The 19,889-nt window shown below is 42.6% G+C and overlaps 1 protein-coding gene across 1 annotated transcript in view; it reads left to right on the top strand.

The window, feature by feature from the left end:
- drd2a (dopamine receptor D2a) overlaps positions 1-1,422 on the top strand; it is a 33,466-nt gene extending 32,044 nt beyond the window's left edge. Inside the window, exon 8 of the mRNA XM_064984199.1 lies at positions 322-1,422. Coding sequence (XP_064840271.1) covers positions 322-518 — 197 coding nt within the window. The 3' untranslated portion in view covers positions 519-1,422. The remainder of the gene's footprint in view (positions 1-321) is intronic.
- Positions 1,423-19,889: the final 18,467 nt, after the last annotated feature.

Raw genomic sequence — 19,889 nt, 5'->3', positions numbered from 1 at the left:
TTGGGGGTAAAGTCTATTTTACTTTCACACATCATAAGCAATAAGACGACTCAATAGAATGTAGCTGATATCTTTATTTTACTAGCTGTAGTTTTCTGATGGCCTGTATAGGTATATTGTAATCTTTAACTTGAAAATAGCTTACAGGCAGAAAGTCAGACGAGGAAACATTTTTTATTTTCATTGGGGAGAAATTAAGATGTATCAAGTTTATCTTCAGGACATGATTCAATGTTCACATCAATCCAGTAACATGGTACTAGCTGGTTTCTCTGATCTTTTCACATTTTGTCTTCTCTCTCTCTCTCTCTCTCTCTTCAGGTGTATTTATCATATGCTGGCTACCTTTTTTCATCACTCATATATTGAACACCCACTGCACCACATGCAAGGTTCCTGCGGAGATGTATAATGCTTTCACGTGGCTGGGGTATGTGAACAGTGCCGTGAACCCCATCATATACACCACTTTCAATATAGAGTTCAGAAAAGCTTTCATCAAGATCCTGCATTGCTAAGGTTGGCATTTGAGAAGGGAGCTGGAATGAAGAAAAAGCGTGACTTATAGCCTACTAAAATATACCTCATCCACGTGAGGACAGTGCACATGACCATTAGTCTCAGTGATGATCAATGACAATTGGAGAGACTGAGTAAATGCCACACATGAAGTCTTGGGGACTTTTGTGGATTATTTGGTGGACTCGTGTTCTCTCACCATGAATGTATATCGAGGAGTAACATCTTTATCAATGAACTGTTTCTTGGAAACGTCATATTGGTCTTAACCATCTTGCTTGTCACTTAAGAGCCACATCCATGTAAAGAAATGTAAAGAAAACATAAGAAGATGTTTTTTTTTAAATACTAAAGCAATCCACCTATTTAATCTGTGTATAGGATGTATTTTGATACTGGCTGAATCCCGCAAAGAACAACTAGATATCAGCAAATCAGTGTTCATCTCAGTATTAAACCTAATAATATTAAACTGGTCATCCATGAGCTCTGCATCTTTAAACCACCCACAGAATGGAATGTTGTGTCACATAGAGATAAAACATTTTGACTCGTAGTTTTCTCACTGGTCCGCTTGGCAAGAGAGGCAGCCACAGGTTTGTGATAAATTGAATTATTATTAATAATAGTATGATGATTATTATTATTGTTATTATTATACAAAACAACTCTACAGCCACCACTGGTCAATGGTTCCTATCTGGCTCGGAAGGACCATGAATAAGGTTTTTGTACAATTATCATTTCAATTTCCTGTAGATGCTTTTTATAAACACATTATATGTGATTATATGCCTGCAATGAAAATGTGATGCATGTTACATTGCTCCTTTACATGGATTCTCATGAAATGTAAGTCCAAAAAAAAAACAAATGAAGTAATATGTCCAATAAATTGAGTTATGAGACATGTGCTGTGCCATGTAAATGTCTTATTCTTTGATGCTCTATACATACTGTTTATATACTGTAATACTGTGTAAATCACTAATACAATAGTACAATACAAAACGTTGTACCACTACTAGGCCGAATACTCTAATATAATTGGTCGAGAGGGTGTTGATTATTTTCCTGGTAATACACTGCAAAAAAATGATATGGCAATGAAGTAGTTTCGACAAAGAGGTCTAATGGGTTCGCACTCCAAAATATGTTGTATAAACCTTATTTTTTAAATTTTTTAAAACTGCATCAGGGATAGTTTACACATGTGTTTGGCTTTACAGCCTTCAGTGTGTAGGTACAATTATCTTCAATTCAAAACAGCATTTGTAAAAAAAAATATATATATATATATATAAAGGGCCTCACGCCATTCCATATTGATGTTTTCTGTAAACGATTGGATTGTTCTCTGTGCAGGAAACCACACTAAACATGTTTGACTATTTCTTGATTTCTGTTATAATGGAACATTGCGTACGATATATCCAGTTCAAAAAAGACAAATCAACAACAAGTCTTTAGTTTTAATGCCCTTTAGGCCCTGTCTATGGTTTATGTGGTATGACACACAGCTTGATAAACAGGCACCATCTCCTAGGATATAATGTCATGAGCCCCATGGTAACCATTATCAGAGAATGTGGTTCGAGTCTCTTCACAGAAAGTCAAAGCCATAGGTTCTGATGACAGAGGAAAAATATTTGTCTTCAGTGTAAAAGGGATGCCACTATTCCCCTAATCATATGTCATCTTAAAACACTCTGCCCCGTAGTTACCTGTTTTGACATATCTAGTACCTCATCACTATCCCATGAGATGTCTCATGAGAAGTATACCCTGATGCCTGATACCACCAACAATGGCAAAGAATAGAGCTATAGTAGCTTTCACATACAGAACCCCATTATTGTACAGGTAGGATAGTATGCCAATTACCAGATCCAAATGTACTTACAGTACAATGAGTGCATTCACTTTTAGAATGTCTTTGTCATCCCTGTGGGACTTAAACCCATGACCTTGGTGCTGATGGGTTTTTTTTCTGACCAAGTGATGTGCTTTTGTATACCTTGGCTGAATTTGTTTGGCATTCGGACATATCCTGACGTCACAGGCTGTTGTGCAATAACGGGAACTTTGATTTACACTTTAGCCATGGTTCCTCTGTGCCTGAGCCATTTGACAATCTACCTCTCTCTTTCCTCCTCCTTGCTCTGTAGCAGGGTTCCTTTAGAAACGATTTTAAACACTAGACGTTTGCTACAACCAACCTCCTGGCACCATGTCACATTCCCCAGAGCCCCAATTCAAACAGCACCCTAAGTCTTCAAAATCCTGTTCTTCAGATGCTATGTCACCTTCAATGACCCCAATACCAACCATACATGTACTATCCCCGGTCACTGTCAGTCTGAATGTCCTCCCCTCCATCCGTGATGACACAGTCAGGCCCCCACAGTGTTGTCTACAGTGTTGTCTGTGACATTGATTCTCCTCAAGTTTCCTTCATATCAACTGTAACTTTTGACAAGCACTTACCTCGAGGGACAACTGGAAACACTGAATAATCTCTGCACCGCTCTAATGCAAACCATCAGTGGAGGACAGGGATTGGCCTCCTTCCAGTGTATATCCCTCTTCCTCTGATCTCTGAAGCGACTTTTCTCTTTTTCCTCGCCTGCTATCACCCTAAGGCTTGCCTGAGCCCCGGTGATTGGCATGTTCAAATAAAGTAGTAGTGGTGGTGTGTGTTCCAACACTGAGGCCCTTTAATGAACTGAGTCAAGATGGCTTGCCAGGCATTGCATTATTGAAAAGCTTCCACACCCGAGCTGTGATCAGGCGGCCTGAAAGCCTCTTAATGGACTTGGTGTCAGAGCTTCCAATGTGATTGTTAGATCATCAGCCATTGCCATTTACCTCCAGCGTGAGCTGTGAAGTCGTGCCACTCGGACGAGTGATTTCTGTGCTGCAGGGAGCATGGTGGATGGATGATTGCCTGTCAGAGACGGAGCATCCTGGTTACTGCGTTGTGGAAGTCAAACCTAACAGGATGTTTTGAACTGCAACTGACTTCACCTCTCTGTCTCGTCTCTCCTCATTAACTGAAGAGCACATATCTACATCTATGGAGTTACATCCAGTTCATCAGTAATGGTGGCCTAGACATGACTTTGCAACGACAGGGTTAGCTGAAATATTACAGTAGATATAGAGATATAATGGAGGTACAGGCCCAGCTCGCTCTTCATAAAAACACTAAAGATTACTTAAGGCTACTGTGCATTGCGAGTGACAAAAATTGAGTGGATACATTTCTCATCACACTGTACGTATCAATCTTAGTCGGCCAGGATCCCAGGACATAATCTTGGGAATGTTTGTATCACTGTTTTCTATCAGTAATGATAAATGTTGTTTACTACCTGGACTTTTAGGGTTGTTATTGTACTGTCTTCCTGACAGAGATGGCACAGATTAAAACGTAATAAAAAGAACAGAGATATTAAATACAGAAAACACTGAAATATGCAAATACAGAATTTCAGAGACTTTTTTTTTTCTCTCCCAAAAACCCATTCTTTCTACTGCTGTATGCAATCACATTGTATTGAGTCACGGCATACGCCGCATTTAACATTTATTTTGAAAGACTTTCCTCAGTATTTCACCCCAAATTGTGTGGTGGAGACAAAAAGTCAACGAGAGGTGATATAGAAAGCAACAGAACTGTAATGGTATAGCGCTGCACATTTGGGCCATTTGAGAGTTTATTTGAGAGTCTGAAATGGTTGGCCCAAGGTGGTCAAATCCATTAGGAGGAATACTGTAGCAGTTCATCCAGAAATCAATTTACTGGATACAGATATCCTGAGAGAGATGTAACTTTCGTCATTAGAATTGCGCTCTATTCTGGATTACCGATGTGAAGTCTAATTGGTTTCAAGAGAGGCCCACTAGCAAATGGGTCGACAGTGCCTCCGGAAAGGGTTCAGACCCCTTGACGTTTTTCACATGCTGTATTACATTTCACAAATGTATTACATCGTTTTTCCCCCCTCATCAATCTACACACAATACCCCATAATGACAAAGCAAAAACGGGTTTGTTCAAATGTTTAGCTAATTTATAAATAATTACAAATCTGAAATGTCACATTTACATAAGTATTCAGACCCTTTACAGCCTCGGGTCTTCTTGGGTATGACGCTACAAGCTTGGCACAACAGCGTTTGGGGGAGTTTCTCGCATTCTTCTCTGCAGATCCTCTCAAGCTCTGTCAGGTTGGATGGGGAGCGTTACTGCACAGCTATATTCAGGTCTCTCCAAGTCTCTCCAGCTCTGGCTGGGCCACTCAAGTACATTCAGAGACTTGTCCTGAAGCCACTCCTGCATTGTCTTATCTGTGTGCTTAGGGTGGTTGTCCTGTTGGAAGGTGAACCTTTGTCCCAGTCTGAGGTCCTGAGAGTTCTGGAGCAGGTTTTCATCAATGATCCCTCTGTACTTTGCTCCGTTCATCTTTCCCTCGATCCTGACTAGTCTCCCAGTCCCTGACGCTGAAAAGCATCCCAACAGCATGATGCTGCCACCACCATGCTTCACCGTAGGGATGGTGCCAGGTTTCTTCCAGATGTGACGAGTTCAATCTTGGTTTCATCAGGCCAGAGAATTTTGTTTCTCATTGTTTGAGAGCTTTTAGTAAACTCCAAGTGGGCTGTCATGTGCTTTGCTGAGGAGTGGCTTCTGTCTGGTCACTCTACCACAAAGGCCTGATTGGCTGAGTGCTGCAGAGATGGTTGTCCTTCTGGAAGGTTCTCCCATCTCAATAGAGGAACTCTGGAGCTCTATCTGTGTGACCATCAGGTTCTTGGTCACCTCCCTGACAAAGACCCTTCTCTCCCGATTGTTCAGTTTGGCCGGCTGGCCAGCTCTAGGTCGAGTCTTGGTGCTTCCAAACTTTTTCCATTTTAGAGGAACTGGTCCAGATTTGAATTTGAGAGGCCCGAGTGGCGCAGCGGTCCAAGGCACTGCATCTCAATGCAAGAAGGATCACTGCAGCTCCTGGTTCAAATCCAGGTTACATCACATCTGGCTGTGATTGGGAGTCCCATAAGGTGGTGCACAATTGGCCCAGCATTGTCCTGGGTAGGCCGTCATTTTACGCACTTAAATAAATCAAAAATGTATTAAAAAAATGATGGAGGCCACTGTGTTCTTGGGGACCTTCAATGCTGCATAAATGTTTTGGTACCCTTCCCAAGATCTGTGCCGAGACACAATCTTGTCTCGGAGTTCTACGGACAATTCCTTCATCCTCATGGCTTGGTTTCTGCTCTGACATGCACTGTCAACTGTGGGACCTTACATAGACAGGAGTGTGCCTTTGAATTTACCACAGGTGGACTCCAATCAAGTTGTAGAAACATCTCAAGGATGATAAATGGAAACTCAATTTCGAGTCTCATAGCAAAGGATTTGAATACTTATTAAATAATTAAAATATCATTAAATACTTTGTCATTATGGGGTATTGTGTGTAGATTGCTGAGTATTTTTTTTAAATTGAATCCATTTTAGAATAAGGCTGTAACGTAATAAAATGTGGAAAAAGTCAAGGGGTCTGAATACTTCCCGAAGGCATTGTTTACCCCTCAAATTCAAATCTGGACCAGTTCCTCTGCATTTGTTTCATGATTTCCCTCTAGTCAGGGACTGATTTAGACCTGGGACACCAGGTGGGTGTACTTCATTTTCAGGTAGAACAGAAAAGCAACAGTATTTCAGACATCGTAGTGTAAGAGATTTGAATACCCCTTTCAAATCAAATCAAATTGGTCACATACACATGGTTAGCAGATGTTATTGCGAGTGCTTGTGCATTTCGCTACAGCAATATCTGACAAGTTATCTAACAATTCCACAACAACTAGGCTCTGAGGGGAGGAGGAACCAGGTTCTGAGGGGTGGCCAAGATGTGCCAGGTAGTCCCGAGGCATGGTCCTAGGGCTGAGAGGAGAGAGAGAGCGGGTACAACATCTCCTATGCACTTCCTTATAAACCCACACATTCCTTGAGGGACGTCGTGGTATCGGCTTGAGGGGGATATACACAGCTGTGACAATAACCGACGAGAATTCTCTTGGGAGATAATACGGTCGGCATTTGATTGTGAGGAATTCTAGGTCAGGTGAACAAAAGGACTTGAGTTCCTGTATGTTGTTACAATTACACCATGAGTCGTTAATCATGAAACATACACCCCCACCCTTCTTTTTTCCGGAGAGATTTTTTTCTGTCGGCGCGACGCACAAAGAATCCCAGTGGCTGTACCGACTCTGACAACATATCCCGAGAGAGCCATGTTTTCTGTGAAACACAGTATGTTGAAATCCCTGTTGTCTCTCTGGAAAGCAACCCTTGCCCTATTTCATCTACCTTGTTATCTAGAGACTGGACATTAGCAAGTAATATACTCTTAGGCGGTGGGTGGTGTGTGCGCCTCCGAAGTCTAACCAGAAGGCCGCTCTGTTGACCTCTTCTGTTCAGATTCCCTGGGTAGTTCAGACAAAGGATCCACTTCGGGGAAGTCGTATTCCTGGTCGTAGTGCTCGTAAGTTGACGTTGCTCTGATATCCAATCGTTCTTCCCGGCTGTATGTAGTAACACTTAAGATTTTCCAGGCTAACAAAGCAAGAAATAACACATTAAAAACAAAATACTGCAAAGTTTCCTAAGGACTGGAAGCGAAGTGGCCCTCTCTGTCTGCGCCATCTTTAGCTGGCCGAGACAATCCCAAAGAGCAAATTCCGTGACAGATCCTTCTGACAGGTCCCTCCAGTTTATGAGAAAAACTCCAGTCCACCCACACTTGTCGGTGCTCAGCTGAGTTGATTTAAGTTTTGTCGGCTTTTACCCCATGTGGGTGGTTGGGCTAAGCTGCTGACATATGGAATTGTTTTAAGATGGTCATGCTATGGATCATTTAGCTATTTGATTCAGAATTTTAGGACCCCTTTAGGTATCAGAAAATGTTGAACCCCAGCCTCCCGGATGGCGCAGTGGTTAAGGGCGCTGTACTGCAGCGCCAGCTGTGCCACCAGAGACTCTGGGTTTGCGCCCAGGCTCTGTCGTAACCGGCCTTGATCGGGAGGTCCATGGGGCGATGCACAATTGGCCTAGCGTTGTCCGGGTTAGGGAGGGGTTGGCCAGTAGGGATATTCTTGTCTCATTGCGCACCAGCGACTCCTGTGGCGGGCTGGGTGCAATGCATGCTAACCAAGGTTGTCAGGTGCACGGTGTTTCCTCCGACACATTGGTGCGGCTGGCTTCCGGGTTGGATGTGCGCTGTGTTAAGAAGCAGTGCGGCTTGGTTGGGTTGTGTATTGGAGGACGCATGACTTTCAACCTTCGTCTCTCGCGAGCCCGTACAGGAGTTGTAGCAATGAGACAAGATAGTAACTACTAAACAATTGGATACCATGAAAACGGGGGGGGGAATTGTTGAACCCCTTTTGTGGGTAGGCTCAAAACTACATTCATACTTCCATTCATTGTTTTTAACCAGTACTGGTTACATTTAGATTAGTTATGTGACAATTGTTGTAGAGCAATGTGACAATTGGGGTTGTAGAGCAAAACAGAGAACACCATTGTCTTTGTGAGAATCTCCTGTTTCCACAGTGGGGTCACATTAGTTTGTAGCCCAAAGAGTTTTAACGCTACAAACAGAAGTTGGCACATCGACGGTATCGACTTCAGACGAGTCCCCTGACACTAGTGAGGGTTGTAAAGCAAACCGCCACAGTTGTTTTCGTGAGAAGACTGATTTTCGGGATGTCTCATGGTTTGACAAGCACCACTGAGCACCGCAGATTAGGAAGTGTGACACTGCCAGATGATATCTCTATCTTAAACAGACAGATTGTGATGGTTAAGTTTTTTGTTACATAACTTAGAGTGATGCACCCAACTCTAGAGGGTTATTAGATAAGCATACTATTGTCCTTAATGTCTGCAATATGTAAGGTCTTGGTAGATAAGCATGGAGGACAGATTTTGTGGCTGATAGACAATATTGGCACTTGTCCCTAAGCTTTAGAAGCTCGACCCTTACTTAAAAGGGAACATTTTCTTCAATTCACGCAATTAGTCAGGACGGAGTCGTTTGTAATAATTTATCCCTCCCAGGCACAGTATCAATCTAAATCTTGGTTCAATCTATCTCATTTGAGGCTGGGGATTGCAAGAGGAGTTGTGGAGCCTGTTGTTAATTGTGTTGGGAGTGTGGTGGAAGATTGGAGAGCTCTGAGAGCTCCCAAGGCGTCCCGGCCATAATCACATGCTTGGTGAGACAAGCTGAAAGCCGCCTCCTCCCTCCTCCCTCCTCCAGAGTCAGGGTGATGGGGAGAATAAGGCTGCCACAGCTGAGCCACTGGCAGATGTTGTGTTTGTTTTTCTAATGTGTTAATAAGACTGTTCTAGCTGGGCCCCAACCGGACACTAAGCCCTCTGCCTATTCACTAGAGCTGGCTGGTTGATTACCTTCATGCATTCATTTTTCACATGTATAAATCAATATTGTCAAGTACCTGGGCTGGGCTGTGTACGAGGTGCAGCCTCTGTTGTTTACTGAGGCTGGGGATAAAAGCTCTGCCACAGTCTGCCATCCTCTGGAAATAGCTATATTTAAGTGGCACCAGCTGCGACAAGTGTGTCATTTCCATCCTAAATGTTCCCTCTTATTCCAATCATTTCCCCAGAGATTTGAGTATGTTTGAGGAATCTTAATACAATTCCACACAATCAGTGAGACTGTTAGTTAAATAACAAGGTGGATACTGTCCAAATATCTGATGAATAGTTGAAATTTTACTCCACTTCAGACATTGCATTTTTCACTGCAATGGTGGTTGTCTTTGATTACAACTGATGCATGTAGTTAATTCATTCACATGCAGTTCATTAACATGCTCCGTCACCATCACAAATGTGTTACTGAGACAGAATTTATGGTTTCACTTTCACAGAGGAACAACTTTTGAAGTCACTTTTCTGTTCCTCGAAAGGCCTCGAAACGCGATCTTCCACATCAATCAAAATGATATTGAGGACGATCAATGGTAGCCTATCTATTATTGAGGACGATCAATGCTATCTAAGGGGATGTCTGAGTATGTCTGAAGTTTTCAGGCTGCTCCAGCATCCAAAAGCCTTCCATAATCCATAATTTGCACTTATAGGCCTATAGCCAACTAGTTATCTATGTATTGATTCAGTTTAGGGCTACATTACACCATAGGCCTACAGTAAAATAGCTGGGAAAAGCAATCCGGCAAGTTCATCGGATCTTATCATAACTTTTTACCATTCCTCCTGCAAAATACTCTTTTGTAACTTGCTGAATGGCTTCTGGGAATTACATTACAATTTAAAAAAAAAACTATTGTTGGAGAAGTAGAATGGAAGGACTTTGGGGTTAGTACAATTATGTAGGTCTGTTTGTTGGGGGACTAAATGACAGCGGAAGTAAGATTAATGTTGTATTGTGTATGAAGTACAAATAGCCTTGGTGTGCTCTGTGGTTTTAGTGTTACCTTCATTCTTACTTTCCATTGTGCATCTTTAACCATCCGTTACAATATTACTGTATGGGGGTTTCATCCCATCATGTTTTGTAGCTATCTATTAACCAAGAAGTCAAGTCACTTACCCTTGCTATGTCAACAAATCACGTTTTTGACATGCCTAGTGAATGACTATTTTCTAATAGCATATTTGGTAACACTTTTTAAGGGGTCATTATTACAGTGTAATTATATATGTAATTACACTGTAACAAGTATTGTCCCAGTGGCAAAAACGGTTCACAAACGGTTCACATCAACAAAAAAATACTTTAACTTATTAAATCATTAAACGGTGTGTTTGACAATGGGTCAATGACTTTAACCATCAATCCCAAAATAATTGACACATTAATAAAAAAGGTTATGGTTAAGGTTGTGAGATAGTCATTTGTGCTTGTCAAATTGTAAGCCTATTAAGCTTGGTTGAATAATGGTTTATAAATGCACTTAAAATGGTGAATAGTCAAATTCATTTCCTATAATATGACCTTGCAAGGAATATTTCACTTTCTCTGGTGATAGGAGTAACAACATTAAGTTGTACACGAGGCAGAAATAATGCAGTGTGACTCGAGTTTCGTCATCAGCTGGAAGACAGTGTCTCGTTTTGGTCAGCGTCAGCAGAGGAAAGGGAGAGCGGATGGATATAAAAAAAATATTAGGGCTAGGCCCCTTTTTTCTCTATTTCCGCCTGAATGACGTGCCCAGGGTAAAACTGCCTGTTGCTCTGGCCCTGAAGCCAGGATATGCATATAATTGGTACCATTCAAAAGAAAACACTGAAGTTTGTAGAATTTGTTGTTCAAATGTAGGAGAATACAACACAATAGATATGGTAGGATCCAAATAAAAACTATCTGAGGAGTAAATAGAAACATATTTTGACTCGTTGAAATAAATTTTAAGGGTAGATTTTTGGATTCCTTTTTCTGCATGTTGAACGAGTGGATTGCTCTAATCGATGGCGCTAACTAAACAGACTTTTTGGTATTCAAAGAAGGATTTTATATAACAAAACAACACTACATGTTATAGCTGGATGACAAATCAGAGGAAGATTTTCAAAAAGTAAGTGAATATTTATTGCTATTTGTGAATTTATGAAACCTGTGCCGGTGGAAATATATTTTGCTGTGGGGCGCCGTCCTCAAACAATCGCATTGCATGTTTTCACCCTAATAGCTACTGTAATTAGATTAACACGAATTTAAGCTTTCAACCAATATAAGACACTTATATGGACCTAAATATTGATTTTTTTTTTTTTAAATGGTCTGAGAAGAAAAACACTGGGCAATTCAAGCAAAGCCAATATATGCAGTGATGATGTTGTGGGCCTATAGCCTACTGGACAAACCTCATTACCACAGTGCTGTTTTTAATAAGTTAATGTTGGATAGGCTTATGTTTTTTAAGGGATGTAAATAATAATAATAATTTTGACTTAGAAAGTGATCTCGACTCAAAAAAGGTTGTTGACCACTGATCTACAGAATAGACTTTTGCATGAAATCTGGTGAGTTTTTGGGGATTTGCTAGAACACTAGCTAGCAGCTAGTTTTGCAACCTTGACTAGCCAGGGTAGCAGGTAGCCTAGTGGTTAGTGCGTTGGGCCAGTAACTGAAAGGTTGCTGGATTGAATCCCTGAACTGACAAGGTAAAAATCTGTTGTTCTGCCCCTAAGCAAGGCAGTTAACCCACATGCTGAAGACACTGTGGCCCCATCCGATGAGACCCCCGGACAGGGCCAAACAGGAAGTATATAACATCACCCACTTTGCAAAAGCTCTAAAACAACATTGTGCTGCTGAGGTATAATAAACAGATATATATATATAGAGTACAGGGAACATAAGGTTGAATATATTATTATAGACCTGCTAGATCTACTGTCTCTTTTATATTACGACATTTCAGCTAGATCTACTGTCTCTATTATATTATGACAGACCAGCTAGATCTACTGTCTTTATTATATTACAACAGACCAGCTGTATCTACTGTCTCCATTTCACTTTGGCCAATATTGTGGGCCTACCCTCCCCTCAACAGCCTCAAATAGGTTATTTCATGTGGGTTGGGGTGGGGCGGCAGACACATTTAATCACTTTTCATTACATTTCATTACATCATTTCATCACATTTCATGACATTATATTTTTATATATTGCTTCTAAAATGAAAAGAAATCACAAATAATATTTTATATTATTAATTTCAAACAAGGGCATTAGCATGAGAAGAACTTAACAGTCGAAAACTGCGACATTGTTCCTCTTCTGCAGGCACTGTTACAGATTATACGCAGTGGCTACAACGGAGTCCTCTCTGTTCAAAAAATATTCCTCCACTTGGGAATCGCTAAATGAATCGTCCTACAACAACCTCTGTCTCACTTTTCCGATCAATTTCTTCTAAAATTGTGTGTACATCTGCATATCTAGACTTAGATTTAGCTTTCCCCGACTTAGTCGCCATACTGATTGATATATAAACAGCTGAATCTGCACATTTACCAAAACAACACTGCGCGTAAAATGCCTAGCTCCTTCCGGAATAAAACTTCAATAGCGAATGACTCTCTTTACGCCGGAGTTTACGACATGGGTTGGTCTTCCAACACACAACCATTGCATATTGCCGTTTACCTCAGCTCATTGGCTATCGACTCAGCTAGATTTCAAGACGATCAGTGGTCATTGGGTTAAAATACAGTCAAGACAGACATGTGGTCGCTTACGCAAGCAAAACCCTCAACCCTGCTGAACATAAATACTCAGACTGCGAAAAGTGCTGCCGTCGACAGTCTGGGCAGTCAAGCACTTCACCAGTTACGTTGGCAGACCAAAAGGGATCATAGGAGCATGTCACCAAAGGGGACTTTTCTGATGAGCCAACGACTCCGGGAGGGAGTGGTACACAACAGCAAGATAGCGGCTTGGCTGATGACACTGCAGAGCCATGATGTGGTAGTAAACTATGCATGATATGGTAGTAAACTACGAAAAACCTGCCTTTGTGAGGGGCTTGGCGGTGTGTCAAAGCTGGGGAGACGATGACACCGACTTCAAACCGCCCCAATTTGACGTAGCTCCGCTGTTGCCTTTGAACCATCACTACTTCGAAGAGCACGTATGTCTTGGCATGCCGATGGCATTAATTAATGGCTGTTCTTACTGTCATCTAAACCACTTGCAAGCTGGTGTGGAATTGGTATGGCACAACAACAATCAGTGCAAATCCCTTCAATTTCAACTGGGCAGCAAGAACAGCCAGTGTGCATAATTTGCTGGTGTACTTATCACCCTGCCGATAGAATGGCAAAATCTGGTGCACTTCATGGCCCTCCTTGGGTGTTCGATGCTGGGGACACACTGATCACCGGTAACCCCATGGTGTCTGCAGTCACATGGAACAAGATGTAGTACAATACGTGAGGGGGTGTCTAGTTTACTGCCAGTTTCAACCCTCCAAGACACTTCACAGAGCACCCTTGCAGCGTGTCTTATGCTTGGAGCTCGATACAGATCGACTCAGCTGCCAGGTCAGCAAGAAGAAACAAGTATCTCCTCACAGTGACTTACATATTCACAAAGTGGTTGGAGTGCCTGCCAGCAACCAATGACACAGCGGAAACCATGGGTGTTCTATTGCTGAACCACGTTTTCAGTCGTTGCGGCCTGCCAGTAGAAACTGTGGACAGCGACCGAGGAACCAATTTCTGGGCTGCTATAATGACTGAATTGTGGCGTCTTCTGGGAGTCAAAATCCACATCGCGTACCACCCTCCAGCAGAGTAGAAAGGAGCAATCAGACAATTGTCAAAATCCTGAGGAAATATGTGGCAGCCAACCACAAACATTGGGACCTCAAACTCCCACTGGTACTGATGGCAATCAGAGCCACACGCTATAGGTCTACGGGAATAACACCATTCGAGATGATGACCGGCAGGCAAATGACGCTTCCACTGCATATCCTGTTCCAACCGGGAGATGTTGCCTCAGACACCACATACACGGCTCATCGAGACGTGGCTGACTTGTGAACCCACCTCCAGACTACCTTTGTGTACTCTCAAGAAAAGCTGGGGAAAAGTGCAGAAGGTGACAAGACTCATTACGACAAAAAGGCCTCACACCTGGAGTTCGAGGTCGGGGATAAGGTCTGGTACGAAATATACACCAAACCCGTGGGAAAAGTTCTTGCCCCACTGGTCAGGACCATATGAGATTGTGTACATGCTGTCACCTGTGGCTTATCAAATCAGAATCAGCAAAGGTTGACAAAACACCATGTTCAAGTTGGTCCACAGGAACCAAATCAAGTTGTACACACCTCCCATGGGAATAGAAGGGGGACAGACAGTCCCAAATAGATAGAACCCTTGCAAATCAGAGGTACAAGAAATACATCTTCATGTACCCTCAGCTGATCCCTTCCAGGAGATCAGTATGTTGCACCTAACATATTTTCTACTCTGCCCAGCTACAAGTTATACGTTTCGTTGTCACTGTTGATATTGTCCTGCGTTGTGCTGTTCAGAATTGGAAAATCAGCTAACTTAGCTGTGTCAAAACTGAAATAAACAAACAATATCTCTAATTATGCGTTTTTGTAGGATGGTTCCTTTGGCTGATCCTGACACTCTGCACCCTGGTCAAAACCAACCCAGCAGATGTACTCATGAGCGGACCCCCTGCGAGAATCATTCTCCGCGTTGATCCAGGACTCCTTGTAACCAACTGCAGAGTACACATGCAGATGGTGTACGTCCGCCTAGATGCAGGGAACTTTACCGCCAACACATTCCACCTGCGGCACATTTGATTTGTCCAGGGCTGACTGGACCACACAGGCAGGTAAGCATGCCCAGTTGGACACTGCCCATATTTTGGCCCAACTCTAAAAGTTCACAGTAACCCAGTCAGACTAGCAGAGCCCAGGCTTGAAAAACAATTTGTTGGGGCGCTACTCTCAATAGGTGTCGCCATAGGGTCACTATTTGCTCTAGGTACTACTGCCGTCAGCGCAATCAGTCTAACCACGGCCAAAAGAAACATTAGGGAGATTACAGAAGAGATTACACTTATCCAGCAACAGATGAAATCACAGGCACTCAGGTTGCAGCATGTGGGAAGGTCTCTCCAGGACACTATTCTGGTGGTAAACACGCAAATACTCTCCTGAACAAAACCCTTTTGTCAGTAGGAAAGATATTAGAAAATTGGCAAAAGATTCTGAACCCCCTCACATGATCCATCCACGGCATCCCTAGCATCTTTCCCAGAGTTTGCTAGGTCAGCACTGTAGTGTCACCAATGTAAGCCTCGTCACTCAGGGTGCCATTTTAGAGACTGTCTTAAGCCACACACCGTCATGTTCAGGGCCGCCCTAGACGTCATGATGGAGTCATTTAACCACAAGCAGGGACGTATATAGAAAGTTCCAAGTAGATGATTAAGGTGTTGTAACTATATCATTTAGCTTTCTTTTTTATGTTTCTTTTCTTATAAATGTTTGGGGGACAATAATACGGCCTTAAAACCTCTTCAGGCTAGGGGTCAGTAATGTAATAGATTGACATGAGTGTTTTATGAATGTTTCATGAGTGCATTATTAACGTCTGCCTAGATCCACCAGCCCGGACAACCGGATGACGCATCCAGAAAGACAAACCACAACCAGGACATCCCATGGCCATACTTGTGGTGGTCTGCAGCTTGCAGAAATCCTACCAGGTTAAACCACCAGAGGGGGACTGTCACGACGATCCACAAACAGGACATTCCATAGTCATTCTTGTGGTGGGCTACAGCTTGCAGAATCCTTCCAAGATAAAACCCACCAGAGGGGGACTGTCATGAGTGACCACGAGAAGTAGGTCAGACCAGGTTTCCAATGTATAACTTAAAGCAGACCCCTCTCACCCTAGAGGTGGAAGGAAATCGAGGGAGAAGATTCAGGCCTGCGCTCTCAAGATTCACCAAAAATAATGTACTTTGTTTCAACAGACTTTTCCCGCTGAAACAAGTTCAAAAATGCTTATTTGGAACAATATTTCTAACATAGAACGTGGGGAAAGGTCAAAGACGGTCTACAGAACACAAATGTCATTTTGTTTGTTATTTTGTGATGTCATACATTTTTTTATAAAGGAAACACTGTAACTTAGAAAGTATACCCACTACATGTATGAAGTTTACATTCTCTGCATTGTGAATGTCATATTAAAACATGATGAAAGTTTTTTTTGTTAAGAAGAGAGGGATGTGATTTGAGAAGCTATAAGAGATCCTTGTTTTACCTAACTTTGCACAGTGAGTAGTTACCACGGGGAGTGAGATCAGGGAGTGTGCCAGCCTGCCGGGACTGCCCCTTTCGAACAAACTGCATAAGTGACGGGTTAAGAAATAACACATCAGACCAGAAAAACGTGAAACTGCAGCTGCACGTTTAAAGTGGTTTGAGTAGAGATGATGAACTCACCTTTCGGGACAATCATTGATAGGCTGATTAGCTGTCCTAAGTAAAGTATCTTCGAAAGCTAATTTAAGTAGGACCATCCTGTTACTCTGCTCAAACCATCGATACGGCTGGCTAGCCTATCTTCAAAGAAGCCTCTTCAAGAGTGAATGGAAGGAAAGTCAACTCTTAGTTCTGTACAGGACTACACGACAAATCACCGGATAGAGGACAACTACAAAAAAGGACAACAATAGAAGACTTGTTGGAACCAATCAGAGCCTTATAAACGTGCCGTGAAAAGGCCCAAACCTCTTTTCAAGACTGCCCGGTTCACCGAGAGACCCCTGGCGATCCCAGACATTTCACATAGGAACATTCATGATTTCTTACTCAAAGCATGGGGCAGTTCGTGTTTAAAGTATATGGTTACTGTAGGTGAGAGTAGTTTCTGAATGTACCAATGTTAAGTGTCTCTGTCCCTCTCTCTCCCTCTCCATCTCTTATTTAACAAGCATCAAGTATTTTTTAAATCATGATCTGGATGGAACCCGTATGGTAAACCCCATTCAGTGAAGTTGACCTACACTGAGTGTGCAAAACATTAGGAACACCTGATCTTTCCATGACATAGACTGAGCAGGTGTCAAACCCTGATCTATTTCACCTGTCTTTGTGCTTGTCTCCACCCCCCACCAGGTGTCTCCCATCTCCCCTCATTATCCCCTGTGTATTTATAGCTGTGTTATCTGTTTGTCAGTTGCCAGTTCATCTTGTCAGGTCTTACCAGCGTGTTTTTCAGTCTCCCTGCTTTCTCAAGTTCTGTTTCCTAGCTTCCCCAGCTCTGACCATTCTGCCTGCCCTGACTCCGAGCCTGCCTGCCGTTGTGAACCTGCCTGACTCTGACCCATTTTCGAACCTCTGCCTGTCCTGACCCCGAGCCTGTCTGCTGTTCTGTACCTTCGACTCTGCCCTGGATTACGGACCTCTGCCTTCCTTTGACCTGTATTTTTCCTGCCCCCTGTTTGGGTCAATTAACATCTGTGACTCTAGCTGTCTGCATCTGGGGCTTCCCTAAAACATGATACCAGGTGAATCCAGGTGAAAAGCTGTTAAACTGTTAAATCCACTTCAATCAGTTTAGATGAAGGGAAGGTTAAAGAAGGATTTTTAAGCCTTGAGACATGGATTTGGTATCAAATCAAATCAAATCGTATTTGTCACATACACATGGTTAGCAGATGTTAAATGCGAGTGTAGCGAAATGCTTGTGCTTCTAGTTCCGACCATGCAGTAATATCTAACAAGTAATCTGACCTAACAATTTCACAACAACTACATTATACACACAAGTGTAAAGGAATGAATAAGAATATGTACATACAAATATATGAATGAGTGATGGCCGAACGGCATAGGCAAGATGCAGTAGATGGTATAGAGTACAGTATACATATGAGATGAGTAATGTAGGGTAAAGTGGCATTGTTTAAAGTGGCATTGTTTAAAGTGGCTAGTGATACATTTATTACATCAATATTTCATTATTAAAGTGGCTAGAGATGAGTCAGTATGTTGGCGGCAGCCACTCAATGTTAGTGATGGCTGTTTAACAGTCTGATGGCCTTGAGATAGAAACTGTTTTTCAGTCTCTCTGTCCCCGCTTTGATGCACCTGTACTGACCTCGCCTTCTGGATGGTAACGGGGTGAACAGGCAGTGGCTTGGGTGGTTGTTGTCCTTGATGATCTTTGGCCTCCCTGTGACATTGAGTGGTGTAGGTGTCCTGAGGGCAGGTAGTGACCCCGGTGATGCGTTGTGCAGACCTCACTACCCGCTGGAGAGCCTTACGGTTGTGGGCGGAGCAGTTGCCGTACCAGGCGGTGATACAGCCAGACAGGATGCTCTCGATTGTGCATCTGTAAAAGAGTATTTTTGGTGACAAGCCAAATTTCTTCAGCCTCCTGAGGTTGGAAAGACAAAATATTTAAGTGCCTTTGAACCGGGTATGTCAGTAGGTGCCAGTCGCACCGGTTTGTGTCAAGAACTGCAATGCTGCTGGATTTTCCACACTCAACAGTTTCCCAAATCAAGAAAGGTCCACAACCCAAAGGACATCCAGCCAACTTGACACAACCGTGGGAAGCATTGGAGTCAACATGGGACAGCATCCCTTGTGGAATGCTTTCGACGCCTTTTAGTCCATGCCCCAACTAATTCTGGCTGTTCCGAGGGCAAAAGTGGGTGAAACTCAATATTAGGAAGGTTTTTCTAATGTTTTTTACTCTCATTGTATATCTGATCTGTTTTTTTAAACTCAACCAAGTTAACCCAGATGGTACGCTTTTTGGGGGGCAAGTGCTAGCAACAACACTGAGTGGGGATTTTGAAGAGTGAGCATTCACAGGTAAGCCTATTGAGCCGCCAACATCTGTAACCTCGGACACCCAGCGCATCTGTCCACAAGAGACTACACCCTTGTGACTGTTAGTACTGAATTGGATGCAGCTGAGAAGAAATGCAATTATTTGTAACACGCATTTATTGTTACACCTCTGTAATGACAGACTGCAATTCCTACCAGTTACACATGATTTTTTTTTACAGTGTCACTATGAGTTATTACAATGAAGTACAATACTAATTACATGTGTAATTACACTGTAATCAGGAGCCCTTAAAATAAAGCGTTACCAGATTTGTATATTCCTTTTAGGTTTTCTGGTTGAAATGCACTAGTCCAAACCTTTGCAGGTTGCAAACCTCACAACTGTAATGATATTACCTACTGCTGAAACTTAGGTTCATAGTTGACAACTGATTGTTAAAAGGAGCCCAGCAGCCCAGCCTAACTTTTTCACATCCTAATTGATTTGCTATTGATTTGTGGAGCCTCTAATCCTCAGCTTCCTATTCTCCCTTCCTAAAGCTTCTCCCATTTGCGAGTAAGAATGGAAACACATTCATATTTGAGTTGGTTACAGCCATTTCCATATGACAGTTAACAGAAGTCTAGGATGCATTGCCTCAACTGTAAACATGTCTTAAGTTGTCATGCCATCTTCCCATACAGTACTGTCGTGTGACATCAAAGAGCTCCCAGTCCTAGACAGTCCAGTGAAATCCACAAGCCTTCCAGATCCAGACTACAAGGCATGTCTGATTGCCATCGTGCAGGGGCCCACTCAATGTGTGTGAATTGTGACAGGACTGTGCGCGGAGGATTTGTAGAAAGGTTGTGGATGTGATATTTAAAGGGAATTGGCAGGCCGTGAGGAGAACAATCCCATTCGTCTGCCACCATGGTGCTATCTCCTCTGAAGCCTGAAG

The sequence above is a fragment of the Oncorhynchus masou genome, chromosome 13 (genome assembly GCF_036934945.1).
Source record: "Oncorhynchus masou masou isolate Uvic2021 chromosome 13, UVic_Omas_1.1, whole genome shotgun sequence".
NCBI lineage: Eukaryota > Metazoa > Chordata > Actinopteri > Salmoniformes > Salmonidae > Oncorhynchus > Oncorhynchus masou.
The sequence above is the reverse complement of the archived record's forward strand: the minus strand, read 5'-3'. Positions and strand labels throughout refer to the sequence as shown.